A 17,060-nucleotide genomic window follows, 5' to 3' on the forward strand; every position below is an offset into this window, starting at 1 on the left:
ATCCCAGATACTTGGCCTCCTCCAGACCAATAGTGCATTTAGCGGGGTTAGCAGTTAGTCCAGCAGACCGGACTGCGTCAAGCACAGCTTGGACCTTTGGAAGGTGGGATTGCCAATCTTCACTATGGATTACCACATCATCCAGGTAGGCGGCAGCATACCGAGCATGTGGTTTTAAAATTTTATCCATCATTCTTTGGAATGTGGCGGGAGCTCCATGTAAGCCAAAAGGCAACACCTTATACTGAAAGAGGCCGTCTGGGGTTGAGAAGGCTGTCTTTTCTTTTGCCCTTTCTGTGAGGGGAACCTGCCAGTACCCTTTTGTTAGGTCTAGGGTTGTGAGATATCGGGCTTTGCCCAGTCTCTCTACAAGTTCATCTACCCTGGGCATAGGATAAGTATCAAATTTTGACACCGCGTTTAGTTTCCGGTAGTCATTACAAAACCTTGTTGTACCATCTGGCTTTGGGACTAAGACTATAGGGCTGTTCCACCCACTTTGGGATTCCTCAATTACACCTAGTTTTAGCATTTTTTTAACCTCTAAACTTATAGCCTTTCTTTTGGCCTCTGGGATTCGGTACGGTTTAAGGTTAACTCGGACCCCCGGTTCAGAGACTAGGTCATGTTCAATTACGCTAGTTCTACCTGGCCGTATAGAGAAGATTTCTTTGTTTCTTCTCACTAAATTCTGAACCTCTCGTTTCTGATGAACAGACAGGGTTTCAGCTATGCTAACCTCTGGGTCAGTTTCTTGATTCTCTGACGGACCTGGGGGTAATAGGGTTAACAAGACTTCTCTATCTTTCCAGGGCTTGAGTAGGTTTATATGGTAAATTTGCTCAGGTTTCCTCCTACCTGGCTGTCTTACCTTATAATTTACTTCTCCCACTCTTTCCAAGACCTCATATGGCCCATGCCATTTAGCAAGGAATTTACTCTCCACGGTGGGAACCAGAACTAGTACCCTATCACCTGGAAAAAAAATTCTGACCCTAGCACCCTTATTATACGTATTCCTCTGTGCTTCTTGAGCTTTCTCCATGTGTTCCCTCACTATGGGTAGGACTGCAGCAATGCGGTCCTGCATCTGGGCAACATGCTCTATTACACTTCTGTAAGGGGTAACCTCGTGTTCCCAAGTCTTTTTGGCTATATCCAGTAAGCCCCTTGGGTGTCGGCCATACAATAGTTCAAACGGGGAGAAGCCTGTGGATGATTGGGGAACTTCCCTAATGGCAAATAACAGGTACGGTAACAAACAATCCCAGTTTTTCCCATCTTTATCAACCGCCCGCCGTAACATGCTCTTTAAGGTTTTATTGAACCTTTCCACTAAACCATCTGTTTGTGGATGATAGACTGAGGTTCTGAGATGCTTGATTTTTAGGAGTTTACATAGCTCTTTTGTTACTTGGGACATAAATGGTGTTCCCTGGTCAGATAGAATCTCTTTAGGAATCCCGACCCGGGAAAACAGAACTACTAACTCTTTTGCTATGTTTTTAGCTGAGGTGCTACGTAGGGGAACTGCCTCCGGATATCGGGTGGCATAATCTAATATTACCAATATATGCTGATGTCCCCTAGCAGACTTTATTAGGGGTCCTACTAGATCCATAGCAATCCGGTCAAATGGTACCTCTATTATGGGAAGGGGTACCAATGGGCTGCGGTACGCCTTGAACGGGGCGGTGATCTGACATTCTGGGCATGAGGAACAATAATTCGTAATTTCTGCCAGAACCCCAGGCCAATAGAAGCTTCGGAGAACCTTTTCTTTTGTCTTTTCCACCCCTAGGTGTCCCCCCAATGGATGACTATGTGCGAGGTGTAATACTACGTTACGGAATGTCCGTGGTACCAACAATTGTTTAGTTGTAACTGATTTCCTTTTATCAACCCGATATACTAGGTCGTTCTCTACCTCGAAGTAGGGGTAAGCAAGTGACCTATCTGGTTGGCCAGGAGTACTATTCTGGTCCCGTATATTTCCCCTTGCTACCGCTAATGTGGGGTCCTCCCACTGGGCCTTCTTAAAACTCCCAGGACTGACCTCTAGGTCAGCGAGGGTCTTATCCGGTTCTGGGGTGGTAAGTGTCTGCTCAACATCTTGATTTGGGGTATTCCCTACCAAAGTAGTGATGGGGAAGGGAATTTTACAGCACTCCTCCTTTTCCCCCTTCTTATTTGGGCCCTCTTCAACCTCCATTTCTGAAAAAGGGAAAGGATTTGTTTCTTCTAATACTTCGTTATGGTCCGCTATTGAACTCTGGGCGCTATTCTGAGCGGGGGACCACATTTTTAGAAAATGGGGAAAGTCGGTCCCTATTAACACATCATGTGCCAGTTTGGGTACAATACCCACCTTGAAATCTAAAGAACCAAACTCTGTTTCAAAAAAAACAACAGTGGAATATTCATGATTATCCCCATGTATACAACAAATTGCCACTCTTTGTGAACTGTTTCCCTGTTTCTTCTTAATGGGCAAGAGGTATTCGGACACTAGTGTGACCATGCTCCCAGAGTCAAGAAGTGCCCGAACCCTCTTACCATTAACCTTTACAAATGCCCACAGATGGTTATTCAAGGGGTCCTCTGGGCTAGGGCCCATACATTGGGACAACAGCGAATAAGGTTCCACGCTGTTGCATTGCATGGGCTCATCATTTAGTGGGCAGATTTTTGCTGTGTGGCCCCTCTCATGACAATTTACACATTTAGGTACATAGTCTGTGTCCCACTTAGAGCCTTTTCCCGGCTCCCCATGTTGGCTATTGCCCTTAGTGTGCGAACCACTGTTGCTGGTGCTGCGTGAAGGTGGTCGCCGCTCTTCAGCGTCCCTTAACCCCGGTACCCTTTTACCGTCTCTGGAAGAGTCCTGGAACCTCGGGTAGTGGGGTTGCTCCACGACTGTGGGTTGCGGGTGCTCTTCTGCTGCATTGTACCTTTCTACGAGGGCCACAAGCTCATCCGCATTGTGGGGGTCACTCCGACTGACCCAACGGCGTAAGGCAGAGGGAAGTTTCCTCAAGAACTGGTCCATGACCAACCGTTCCACGATGTGGCTGGCTGAGTTGATCTCGGGTTGTAGCCACTTCCGGGCGAGGTGGATGAGGTCATACATCTGGCTTCGGGTGGCTTTATCCATCGTGAAGGACCATGCGTGAAACCTTTGGGCGCGAACAGCCGTGGTTACGCCGAGGCGGGCGAGGATCTCGAACTTCAATTTTGCATAGACGTTAGCTTCGGCTGGCTCTAGATCAAAGTAAGCCTTCTGGGGTTCGCCGCTTAGGAAGGGTGCGATTAGACCAGCCCACTCAGCTTCTGGCCATCCCTCTCTCTGTGCCGTGCGTTCAAACGTGAGAAGATAGGCTTCCACATCATCCGAGGGTCCCATCTTCTGAAGGTAGTGGCTTGCCCTGGTCATTTTCGGAACTGTGGCTGCCGCTGCCAGTGGAAGGTTACTGATAGTCCCCCTCAGGATCTCGAGTTCCTGCTGTAAGCCCTGAGCGAACCGCTGTTGCTCCTCTCTCAGCAAGCGGTTTGTCTCTTGCTGGTTTGCATTCGCGTTTTGCAGGGCTTCATTCGTCTGTTGCTGGTTTGCATTCGCCTGTTGCTGGTTTGCATTCGCCTGTTGCTGGTTTGCATTAATCTCTTGCTGGGCTATTAGCAGCTGTTGCTGGGCTGCATTCGTCTGCTGCTGGTTTGCATTAGTTTCTTGCTGGGCTATTAACAGCTGTTGCTGGGTTTCATTCGCGTCTTTCTGGGCAGCGACATTGCGTACCAGCGCACCCACCACGTCTTCCATCTTGTTTGCAGAGGATGAAAAAAACTTTTTTTTTTTTTTTTTTCTTTCAAAGTTCTTCAACCCGCAGACCCCCTAGTGCTCTGCCCGCATTCTCCACCATATGTGACAAACGGCTTACTCCGGGGCTCCGTCGTTTGTCCGGGACTGTTTAGAACACGGTCTTTTAGGGTAGGTTAAATGATGAGGCGTCACGTACTGTTCCTTTAAACAGGCTATGCCTGGTTTATTCAGTCCCAGGCACTGAGACTGCCACAGTGCATACAACAGAAAACAGATCAAAAACAAAAGCTGCTCACCTGAGCGATAACTTAACTTAGATATCCCTGACTCAGGGTTGGAAGTGGCTTTTCCACTTCCAACATCAAAACACGGTACTTTTGCAGTCTTACACAAATGAACAGAAAGATTGAACCTGTTTGGGGAAGAGGCTTCTCCCCTCTGTAGTTCAGCAGCCTTCCAGCCTCCTGGCTCTTGTGGGGAGACCAGAGCAAACAGGAAATCAGTCTTTCATACCTGATTCCTAATTAGCATGACAGGTGACAGAAATCAGGCAGCAGACAAACTCTGGTCTGGATCTCTCATCCCTCAGTTCCAGCGCTTGCCAAACTGTGGGATGGAGTGTATGTATTATAAGGCTGCACTCCCAGGCCAAACAGGATAGAAACTGTCTAGTATCCTGGGAGCCCTATATATGGAATTTATTACCATCCCCTGGTTTCTGTCACAATATATATATATATATATATATATATATATATATATATATATATAATATATATATATATATATATATATATATATATATATATATATATATATATTCACAGTTGTGTGAAAAAGAAAGTATATAATATATATATATCCATGATTTTTGTTTACTAAATTCATGAACATTTTATATTTTTCATTTAATTTATTTATTTATTGGATTTGGATTTGGATTTAATTCAGAGATATGTACAGTATGTATGATAGGGACAGTGGATGCTGGAGGCAGAAAGCAAGTGGCAGTGGTTCCAGTAGACAGACAAGGAGAAAGAGAGGAGTGGGTGCAGAAGGCAAAGAGCGGAGCAATGGGTGCAAGAGGCAGAGAGAGAGAGGCAAACAATGAGTGCAGGAGACAATGAGAGAGGTAGGCAGTGGGTGCAGGAAGGAGTGAAGAGGAGCAGTGGGTTAAGTAGACAGGGAGAGGACAGCGAGTGAAGGAAAGAGAGGAACTGGGTGCAGGTTTGAGAAGGGATGGAAGTGGGTGCAGAAGGCAGAGAGAGGAGCAGTAGATGCAGGAGGCAGAGACATAGGCGCCGTGGGTACAGAAAGCAGTAGTGGGTTCCAAAGACAGAGAGGGGCAGTGGGTGGAGGAAGGAGAGTGTGAGGGACAGTGTGTATAGGAGGGAGAGAGAGGGATAGTACAGTATGTGTAGGAGAGTGAGAGGGACAATCGAAGACTGATTGAACCACCTGTGCTGAAGCAGGGATATCCTGAGAACCTGACCTTTTGGTATTCTCGAGGACTGAAGTTGGCTTCCCCTGCACTAGATATACCTCTTAATCCCCAAAAATCCCTGATTGCGGACTAGTATGGCTCTCTGCCTCAAGGCAGCCTATCGTGGCGTGTCACATAACACGTCACGTCTCAGACCTGACATACGTTTTACTGAATACTATCGGCTTTTTCCGGGATCAAAAAATATAACCTACTGTAAATACATAGTTTGTAGATTTAGATTATTTCTGGGACACTATCATTGATGTATCTACTGTATTGAAGTATTTTTTTTCACTCACAGGAACACCTGACAAAAAAAAGAAAAAGAATAGAAAAAGAACAGTTCTGTTCAAAAATGAAAACGATACAGAAAAAAAGCAAAAGAAGGCAAATTATTTTGTATCACTTCCAATTACAAATCCGAAGGTATTGATTTTTTCTGTCTTTTAATTTTGCTTGAGGAATGTTTACATAAACAAAAATGTGTTAAAACCAATGCGATTGTCATATCTTTGGAAAATCATTCAATCTATTCATGCGACAGTAACATCCTCCCACTTAAAGTTCTGTGTTTCTCAACAAGATGCTTAAATTATATAAATATAGATTAACATGTGAGTGACAAAAGGCTAGTGCTCAGTCTATTAAGATATGTAGATCATTTCTCTGACACTATTAGAAGATACTTCATATTCATTGAATGAAGCTGTGTTAATATCCAAAAAAGGCTCTTGCACATTGCATGTAAATTCCAGGGAGGGTTGAGGTAGACCAAACTTAATCTTAATGCTATTCTAATTCTATATCTCATAAAAAAGAAGTATTACACTCTTGCTACATTTTATTATTTTACACTGTTCAACTCATTTTAAGGGGCTTATTCAATAAAGTGTGGTAATGCCGAAACAGAACTATTACCCTTTTTTCAGGGGTCCCCAACTTTTTTGTGCCCAAGGGCACACTTGAGAGTTCTGGATAGAGTTGTGGGCACCAACTATTTAATGTGCGCACACACACGCTTACCTTGGGGGAGAGCCTCCAGCGCTGGTTCCGTACGCGGATGCAGAAGTTGGGCCCGATTTCCAGTGCACACCGGTATACGATAGAGGCACGCAGATGGTGGTGCCACTGCTGCGAGCTCACTGGCATCCGGCGAGCTACCAGTAGCTCATGATGGACGTGTTGGAGACCCCTGATCTACAGCGTATTGTCAACTGGTTGACCAGTCTATTGCGGGCACCCACAAAAAGGCTTGACGGTTGCCATGGAGCCCACGGGCACCGCATTGGGGATCCTTGCTTTATTGAATAAGTCCCGAAGAAGTTAAACAAAACATGAGAATAATAAGTGGCCAGAAGTGTTTTTTTTTTCATTTGTCTGTTTCTGTTCAGTTTTCTATTTACAGTAAAACTAAAATCTGCCTCTTTTTTTTTTTACTGGCAGATTCTTGCAGACATCCAGACTTTTGAGGATGCTGTGTTACAGAAGGATAAAAGACTTTCTGAAGCTATGAATCGTAATGGCTCATTCCACATCACACTTCTCCTGATGCATTTAGCCAGTGAAGAGGAAATCAGTGTGTAAGTATCATGGTTTAGCAATTCATATCTGTGAGCAGTGACATGATAATGGAGTTGTAATAATCTGTATAGTTCTTTATGCGTTACTTAATTTAATGTATTCATCAATCAAAATATCTGGTAAAAATGCATGTAACATTGTGTATAGCAGCAATATTTTCATTGCATATTTTTCTTTATCATGCTGGAAAGACTGAAGCAAACATGGACATACAGTTGTGTGAAAATGAAAGTACACCCTCTTTGAATTCCATGGTTTTACATATCAGGACATAATAACAATCATCTGTTCCTTAGCAGGTCTAAAAATTAGGTAAATACAACCTCAGATGAACAACAACACATGACATATTACACCGTGTCATGATTTATTTAACAAAAATAAAGCCAAAATGGAGAAGCCAGGTGTGAAAAACTAAGTATACCTTATGATTCAATAGCTTGTAGAACCACCTTTAGCAGCAATAACTTGAAGTAATCTTTTCTGTATGACTTTATCAGTCTCTCACATCGTTGTGGATGAATTTTGGCCCACTCTTCATTATACCGTTGCTTCAGTTCATTGAGGTTTGTGGGCATTTGTTTATGCACGGCTCTCTTTAGGTCCAGCCACAGCATTTCAATCGGGTTGAGGTCTGGACTTTGACTGGGCCATTGCAACACCTTGATTCTTTTCTTTTTCAGCCATTCTGTTGTAGATTTGCTGGTGTGCTTGGGATCATTGTCCTGTTGCATGATCCAATTTTGACCAAGCTTTAGCTGTCGGACAGATGGCTTCACATTTGACTCTAGAATACTTTGGTATGCAGAGGAGTTCATGTTCGACTCAATGACTGCTAGGTTCCCAGGTCCTGTGGCTGCAAAACAAGCCCAAATCATCACCCCTCCACCACCGTGCTTGACAGTTGGTATGAGGTGTTTGTGCTGATATGCTGTGTTTGGTTTTCACCAAACGTGGCGCTGTGCATTATGGCCAAACATCTCTACTTTGGTCTCGTCTGTCCAAAGGACATTGTTCCAGAAGTCTTGTGGTTTGTTCAAATGCAACTTTGCAAACCTAAGCCGTGCTGCCATGTTCTGTTTAGAGAGAAGAGGCTTTCTCCTGGCAACCCTTCCAAACAAACCATACTTGTTCAGTCTTTTTCTAATTGTACTGTCAAGAACTTTAACATTTAACATGCTAACTGAGGCCTGTAGAGTCTGAGATATAACTCTTGTTTTTTTTTTTTTGCAATTTCTCTGAGCATTGCACGGTCTGACCTTGGGGTGAATTTGCTGGGATGTCCACTCCTGGAAAGATTGGCAACTGTCTTGAATGTTTTCCACTTTTGAATAATCTTTCTCACTGTAGAATGATGGATTTTATATTGTTTGGAAATTGCCTTTTTACCCTTCCCAGATTGATGGGCAGCAACAATTGCTTCTCTAAGATCATTGCTGATGTCTTTCCTCCTTGGCATTTTGCTAACACACACCTGAATGCTCCAGACCAGCAAACTGCTAAAACTTTGGCTTTTATAGAGTTGGTCACACTTGCTGATGATCAATTAATCAATGGCATTTGATTAGCAGCACCTGTCTGCTACTTAGCATCTTAATTCCTAAGCAGTTAGGGTGTACTTAGTTTTTCACACATGACTTCTCCATGTTGGCTTTATTTTTGTTAAATAAATCATGACACGGTGTAATATGTCATGTGTTGTTGTTCATCTGAGATTGTATTTACCTAATTTTTAGACCTGTTAAGGAACAGATGATTGTTATTACAGTTATGTCCTGATATGTAAAACCATAGAATTCAAAGAGGGTGTACTTTCTTTTTCACACAACTGTAGCATTAAAGTAGTAAGATTTTTATATGATGTACATAAGCTTTCAAAACTATGAGGGTTTAATTAATGTGTCTTGTTTTCAAACAATCACATAAAATGTATTACATCCTGGTCATAATGCAGAGCTGAAAAAGAATGAAAACTCCTTGCTCCTAAACTCCCTCCTACCAACCCCCATCCCGCTCTGACACTCCCTCCCCCGTCCGACTAACATACCAACCCCTGCAAAACTCCCTCCTACCAACCTCCATCCCGCTCTGACACTCCCTGCCCTGTCCTAATAACATACCAACCCCTGCAAAACTCCCTCCTACCAACCTCCATCCCGCTCTGACACTCCCTGCCCTGTCCTAATAACATACCAACCCCTGCAAAACTCCCTCATTCCAACCTCCATCCCGCTCTGACACTCCCTCCCCCATCCTAATAACATACAAACCCCATCAAAACTCCCTCCTACCAATCTCCATCCCATCCTGACACTCCCTCCCCCTTTCTACTAACATACCAACCCCTGCAAAACTCCCTCCTACCAACCTCCATCCCGCTCTGACACTCCCTCCCCCGTCCTAATAACATACCAGCCCCTGCAAAACTCCCTCCTACCAACCTCCATCCCGCTCTGACACTCCCTCCCCCGTCCTAATAACATAGCAGCCCCTGCAAAACTCCCTCCTACCAACCTCCATCCCGCTCTGACACTCCCTCCCCCGTCCTACTAACATACCAACCCCTGCAAAACTCCCTCCTAGCAACCTCCATCCCGCTCTGACACTCCCTCCCCCGTCCTAATAACATACCAGCCCCTGCAAAACTCCCTCCTACCAACCTCCATCCCGCTCTGACACTCCCTCCCCCGTCCTACTAACATACCAACCCCTGCAAAACTCCCCCCTAGCAACCTCAATCCCACTCTGACACTCCCTCCCCCGTCCTAATTACATACCAACCCCTGCAAAACTCCCTCCTACCAACCTCCATCCCGCTCTGACACTCCCTCCCCCGTCCTACTAACATACCAACCCCTGCAAAACTCCCTCCTAGCAACCTCAATCCCACTCTGACACTCCCTCCCCCGTCCTAATAACATACCAACCCCTGCAAAACTCCCTCCTACCAACCTCCATCCTGCTCTGACACTCCCTCCCCCGTCCTAATAACATACCAACCCCATCAAAACTCCCTCCTACCAACCTCCATCCCATCCTGACACTCCCTCCCCCGTCCTACTAACATACCAACCCCTGCAAAACTCCCTCCTAGCAACCTCCATCCCGCTCTGACACTCCCTCCCCCGTTCTACTAACATACCAACCCCTGCAAAACTCCCTCCTAGCAACCTCAATCCCGCTCTGCCACTCCCTCCCCCGTCCTAATAACATACCAACCCCATCAAAACTCCCTCCTAGCATACTCAATCCCGCTCTGCCACTCCCTCCCCCGTCCTACTAACATACCAGCCCCAGCAAAACTCCCTCCTAGCAACCTCAATCCCGCTCTGCCACTCCCTCCCCCGTCCTAATAACATACCAGCCCCATCAAAACTCCCTCCTAGCAACCTCAATCCCGCTCTGACACTCCCTCCCCCGTCCTAATTACATACCAACCCCTGCAAAACTCCCTCCTACCAACCTCCATCCCGCTCTGACACTCCCTCCCCCGTCCTACTAACATACCAACCCCTGCAAAACTCCCTCCTACCAACCTCCATCCCGCTCTGACACTCCCTGCCTTGTCCTAATTACATACCAACCCCTGCAAAACTCCCTCCTAGCAACCTCAATCCCGCTCTGACACTCCCTCCCCCGTCCTACTAACATACCAACCCCTGCAAAACTCCCTCCTAGCAACCTCAATCCCGCTCTGACACTCCCTCCCCCGTCCTAATTACATACCAACCCCTGCAAAACTCCCTCCTACCAACCTCCATCCCGCTCTGACACTCCCTGCCTTGTCCTAATTACATACCAACCCCTGCAAAACTCCCTCCTAGCAACCTCAATCCCGCTCTGACACTCCCTCCCCCGTCCTAATTACATACCAACCCCTGCAAAACTCCCTCCTAGCAACCTTAATCCCGCTCTGACACTCCCTCCCCCGTCCTACTAACATACCAACCCCTGCAAAACTCCCTCATTCCAAACTCAATCCCGCTCTGCCACTCCCTCCCCCGTCCTAATAACATACTGTACCAGCCCCTGCAAAACTCCCTCCTTCCTTGACAAAACAATTTTAAAGGAATAATTAAGTAATCATCTTTTTATTTATTCATGTTTTAGTATTGATATATTTTTAATTAGTAGTCAACTAGTTAATTACTGTATTACAATAAAAAAAGTTAATGTTTTAACAATTTATATTTTAGATTGATTATTCATTAAAATGTAATTAACAATGAAACAATGCTAGTTATTCCATTTTTTAAATTATGATTGGTATTTTAATGAGTTAATTAATTATTTAAGAACTTCATGATTCAGAAGTAATGTTTTAAGTTAGAATGCAGCATTTTATATTTAATTGGGATAGGTTTATAATATATTTAGGTATATACATTATAAACATAGGAATCATATTAAACATTACATACTGTATTTATAATTAAAAACATTATTTTTTAATTAATTTATTCTTTCACTTTTATGATATTGTTTTGTCAAAGACCGAGGGAGTTTTGGAAGAGGGTGTTTCATAGAAGCGAGTACAGAGAAGGGGACTTTGTAGAGGGGAATTTTGAAAGAGGAAGTTTAGGTGCAGGGTGGAGAAAGTTTTGGAGGACAGAGCAGGGAGGGTGGTGTTTTGGAGGACAGAGCAGGGAGGATGGTGTTTTGGAGAACAGGAGGGAGGATGGTTGTCAAGGGTTGATCTACGGCTAGAGTGGATCCCAGTTGCAGGAACAGCCGGGAGCATGGTCAGAGTCACAACTAAGGTCGGAGGTAGGCGCAGATAGCGTGGTCGGGGTCACAAGAAGAGGTAGGAGGCAGTCGGCAGATAGTGTGGTCGGGATCACAAGCAGAGGTCGGCAACGAGGAGACAAGAACATGACTTGGACTCGGGAACAGGACAACAGCAACAGTAGCAGCGAATACAGGAACCAGTATAAACAGGTAAGGGAGGAACAGAAAAGGGAGGTTTATATATGTCTGGCTTGAGGCATGGGACAGGTGCAAAGGTGTCAGGTTTCAAAGTTTAGAAGCAAGAGCAGTAGCAGTGCCGGTGGATGTTCATGGGTACTGCAGGCTAGAACTTGACAATGGTATTTTGGAGCACAGAGCAGGGAGGATGGTGTTTTGGAACACAGAGCAGGAAGGATGTGAAATGTATCAGTTTTCGAGACCAAAAAAGTGTACTTTTCATGTGTAATATGAAAACAGTGATCAGACCTGTTACCTTCATTCTTTAGCTCATTACAAAACCTGCTTCTTGTTACTTCTTCAGCAGAGCCGGTTATACAGTGACTACAATTAACACAGGTTGTTTTGTGCACTTTAGCTTTTTCTTGCTAACATTTATATCCAGTTTTGTACATTCATAAATGTATAAATAGGCATTTAGCAAAAAGCATTACAAATATAATTTATGTGGTGTATAACTATTGTTGTAAAAAGTTAACTCCCATAGAATTGAATTTGTTTTGTTGGTGTTTTCAGAATGTGACATTATTGCTTTTGGGCGAGCAAAGTCTCATCTCTTTGTTTATACTGTAAAAACCTTTCATATGACTTTTGAAATACATGATGAGGTAAATGGCAGTGATTATTGGCTCTTGCTACTCTGATGGTAGTCACATTCTGGGTTCTCTGCTCTTGTGGAAACAATTATATGAGCAATTATATGAATATTGTACTTGTCTCAAGAGAATTAACCTCATTAAGACCTTGTTTGATATTTAAATTAACACATTAAAGTAAAAATATGACGTGCTCAATGAAAGCAGTTGGACTGCAGCATACATAAGGTCAGTAACTTCAGGACTACTTTGCTAAGTGTTAGAGGTCATTTGATTTTAAGCCACTTTGTATATTGTCCGTTATCACAGTCAGCGCCATCAATGGGGTCTGTATCAAGGTGATCACATTTGGATTTTGTTCCATGTTTGTTTGTTTCACATCTGAATTGTTCCATGTCTAAAGTTGTCATCGCAAAGCCAGTCTTTGTAGTCCACTAAATCCAAAGAGAAACGCAGTGTTTTACTCAACTTTGTCTTAATTCCAGTTTTATTTTAACTTTGTATTATTTTAACGTTGAAAACGATTGTTGACTTCTGTCTCTTTTTGCCGCACAGAGCGGTCAGTGCTCTCTTGGAGAGTAAAGGACCCATTGAAGAAATACTACAGGGAAAAGCTTTGGTCTTGCCATTTCGTGGAGTGGCTGATTTTAAGCATGAAGTTGTGTTTGGAAAGATGACCAACGGTGACTTAGCGATAGCCACACTTCAAGAAATAAGTGGTAAGAATGTCCCCTATACTGAAACACTAGCATGAGAAAGCGTTCTTTTAACTGGAAGGATCTTGTATCTTTTAAAATAATTTAGAAAACATGATAGAATAGAACTGAAGTTACGATATGTCAAGGGAGACTCCTGTGGTGGGTAGGATCTCGGTGGCCGGAACAGCAGGAAGCGAAGTAGGGGTCACAAGCAGGGGTCCGAGGAAGGCGGCAGGTAGCGAAGTCAGGTAACAAGCTTGGGTCCGAGGCAGGCGGCAGGTAGCGAAGTCAGGTAACAAGCAGAGGTCGGCAACGAGGAGACTGGAACAGAACAGGCGGGGCAGGACAGGTCCGGGAGCAGGGACTGAGAACGGGGAGCAGGGACTGAGACCGGGGATCAGGGACTGAGACCGGGGAGCAAGGAACAAACAGGGACAAGCCATATTACTAGAAAGGGCCTTTACTGTGAACAGACTCAAATACAGGTACAGGTACAGGAACAGATCAGGAATCAAAGACAGAGGCATGTGCATAGGAGTCTGACTTGAAGCAAAGGCAAAGGAAACAGACAGGAAACCGAACTATAAGACAGAGAGAGGAGCAACAAGAAGACAGACAGAGGAACCCAGAGCCAACAGAAGGCAGCAGCACACCCAGTGGACAAAGAAGCTATGGCTAGGCAGGAGGTCTAGGCGACCCTGACATTACTCCCCCCTCTCGAGATCGTTCTCCGGACGATCCTCCAGGCTCTTCCCGGCGGCCTTGATGAAAAGTGGACTCAAGGTGACCCACCTCTGGTGGTTTGTCAGCGGGCAGAGGTTGCTCCACAGGTACATTGGTTGCTGCAAGGAACCTCCGAATGGGTGCGTTCAACCCAAAAGCAGGGGCAGAGACATCAGGAATGTGGGCATCAAGGACGGCTGCAGCCTTTCCACATGAGTCATTGGGGACACAGAGTTCGCTCTCCATGGTCTCCTCTTGTGACTGCCGTTTCGTGGCATCACCCAATGAAAAACCAGCTATTCGAGTTTTCAGCTCTTGAAGCTGTCCTTCTGCACTTCTTTTCCCACTCAAAGCAGTTGTCAGTTCAGCTTTTTTGGAGTTGAGTCGCAACTCCATATCTCCCAGCTGACTCAGAGTAAAGCTTAGATATGTTGCATCTTCTTCATTTCTGATCTGCAGCTGCCAGTACTCCTCCCGGGCATTGTACAGCTCCAGCTGCAGCCGGACCTTATCACGGGCTGTGTGGTCCAATAATTTGCAGGCATCAGCCATTTTGACCTCATAGCGCTGTGTCAGGCCAGCCACTTGACAGACGGACACCTTCTCTCTCTCCTTTTTGGCAAGCTGTGTCTTGAGCTCAGCGATCTGCGCCTGCAGCACTGTGAGTTGCTGAGATGTGTGTTCAGCTGCTAGCTTTAGCTCTTCCTCCAGCGAGGCTCTGGTTATGCTCAGTGTGGCCTTCAGCTCCTCATGCTGTTCTTTGGGGACACACTGGGTACTCAAATAATCTTGCAGCATCTTTATTTTGTAGGCAGTCTGGAAACTTTCTTCCTGCAGAACTCGTTGCTTTTCTTCAGCATTCACCCATTTCTCCTTGGTGTCCTGCAGATGTGTGCGCAGTTCTCGCAGCTGACTCTGCAGCATATTTTCTGCTTGTGTGCGCCGCTCCAGGGAGACACGTTCTTCTTGCAGCACTCTCTCTGCATTCTGCAGTGCTGTCTGCATGTCTAACTTTTCCTGGGCCAACTGTTTCTTCTCCTCTCCTAATTCATGGAGTTTCTTATCTCCTTCACTGACTTAAACATAGAGATTCTGGCACTCTTGGGTTACAGTTTCAAAACTGATATTTAACCCTTCGAAGATTTCTCTCAATGAACATAGTTCGGTGTTGAAGTGGCAACTCTTCTCCTTAGTGGCTTCCAGCTCTGTAGTAAGCCTCTGAACCTCTTTCTGAGATGCTTCCAGTGCTGCGTCAACTTGAGCCATGAAAGTCTGGTACTGGGCAGAATCAGCGTAGGCCTTCTCCAGCTTACTTGACAAGATCATCATGTCATTCTCCAACTGATATTTTTCTTTTTCCCAGTTACCCTCTGCTTTTTCCAGCGCTAATTGCATCCTTGACTTTTTTTCTATCAATAGTCTCTTCTCCTCTTCTGATTCATGGAGTCTTTTATCTCCTTCACTGGCTTGGACAGAGAAGTTCTTACTCATTTGGTTTATAGTTTAAAACCTACTATTTAACTCTTCGGAGGCGTCTCTCATAGAACGTATCTCTGTTTTCAAGTAGCATCTGTCATTCCGAACTACTTCCATCTCTTTTGTGAAGTAGCGAATCTCCTCCTGGGAGACTTTAAGCTCTGTATTAAGCCTGTCAATTTCCTTCATAGAGATTTCCAGGAATTCGTTACTTTTAGAAGCGAGGCGCCGATTCTCAGCAGCATCACCATATGCCTTCTCCAGCTCACCTGACATGACATCCAGGTCACTCTCCAACTGGTGCTTTTCTTTTTCCTGGAGAACACACTTAGCAATTGCTGAGGATAGACAGCTCTGTAGTGCAGCCTTGGCTTCTTGCTCCTTATCTAAACATCCATAAAGACAATCAATCGCTTTCTGTGCAGCTTGAAGCGTCTGAGTTAGGGCATCTTTCTTTTCTTCCACTATTCTTGGGATACGTCTGTGAGTTGCCTTAAGCTGCAGCATATCTCTTTCATCAAATGCAGACTCTGGGGTTAAAGGTTCATCCTTAGTTTCAACTTCCACAGTAATACCTCCCTTCTTTTTCTTCTTCTTCCTTGCTTTGAGAAGTTCTGAAGAATCAGTGGTACAGTGTTCACATTTACAGCTCAAGACTGTTTGAGTGGGAGCCATAATTTCAGACATGGGGAAACCACACTTCCCAAGAAACCAGTAAAGAGGAAATGTGTTTTTAAAGCAGAAGCATTAGAATGAACAACAGAAATATTAGACACAGGCGTAGGGATATCATACAGACAGAGAGAACCTGTAGTTAAATCTGAAACTTTAGAAATCAGGCGTAGGGATATCATATAGGCAGAGAAAACCTGCAGTTTAAATCTGAAACTTTAGAAATCAGGCATAGAAATATCATAGACAGCAGGAAACTACTACAGAGAAAACTTGCAGTTAGATCTGAAACTTTTGACATCAGACATAGGAATATCACACAGAACCTTGCAGTTAAATCTGAAACTTTAGATATCAGGCGTAGGGATATCATACAGAGAAACATGCAGTTAAATCTGAAACTTTAGATATCAGGCATAGAAATATCATAGACAGCAGGAAACTAATACAGAGAAAACTTGCAGTTAGATCTGAAACTTTTGACATCAGACATAGGAATATCAGACAGAACCTTGCAGTTAAATCTGAAACTTTAGATATCAGGCGTAGGGATATCAGACAGAGAAAGAACCCTGCAGTTAAATCTGAAACCTTTGATATCAGGCGTAGGGATATCATATGTTGCAGAGAAACAAACTTTAGGGGAACTTGCAGGTAAACCTGAAAGCTTAGAACCAATCATAGGAAGAACTACAGATTGCAGGAAAAATCACAGTATGCAGTAACAAAATAATGGAAGCACTCTTGTCTTTTGAAATGGGAACCCTGTGAACAGCAGTGGTCCAACCAGGGATGCAGAGACAAGCCTTGTCCAGGGAATGAAAAGTCAGAGTCTAAAAGGTGGCAACAGGTACTGCAAGGGTTAACCCAGGCACTGCACAAAAGAAAAATCTCAAAGAAAGGTGCACTAGTCTCTGCAGCAACAGTTCTAGCCTCAGCAGAAATGTTTTTTCGTTATGAACGCAATAATTCTTGCAGAACACTTAGCAGCAAAAAAAAACCTTCCCAACTGGGATTTCCAAAAAAGAAACGAAAGTACTTATCTTCAA

General features: G+C 44.4%; 1 protein-coding gene across 4 annotated transcripts in view; it reads left to right on the forward strand.

The window, feature by feature from the left end:
* AKAP7 (A-kinase anchoring protein 7) overlaps positions 1-17,060 on the forward strand; it is a 307,157-nt gene that overhangs the window by 21,756 nt on the left and 268,341 nt on the right. For all 4 annotated transcript variants that reach the window (XR_012801090.1, XM_075597322.1, XM_075597323.1 and 1 more), the window contains exons 3-5: positions 5,602-5,726; positions 6,744-6,880; positions 12,998-13,161. Coding sequence is in view for 3 of the 4 variants with exons in the window: in XM_075597322.1 (XP_075453437.1) it covers positions 5,602-5,726; positions 6,744-6,880; positions 12,998-13,161 (426 nt within the window). In the remaining variant the exon portion in view is untranslated. The remainder of the gene's footprint in view (positions 1-5,601; positions 5,727-6,743; positions 6,881-12,997; positions 13,162-17,060) is intronic.

This window comes from Ascaphus truei, chromosome 4, assembly GCF_040206685.1.
Source record: "Ascaphus truei isolate aAscTru1 chromosome 4, aAscTru1.hap1, whole genome shotgun sequence".
Taxonomy (NCBI): Eukaryota; Metazoa; Chordata; class Amphibia; order Anura; family Ascaphidae; genus Ascaphus; species Ascaphus truei.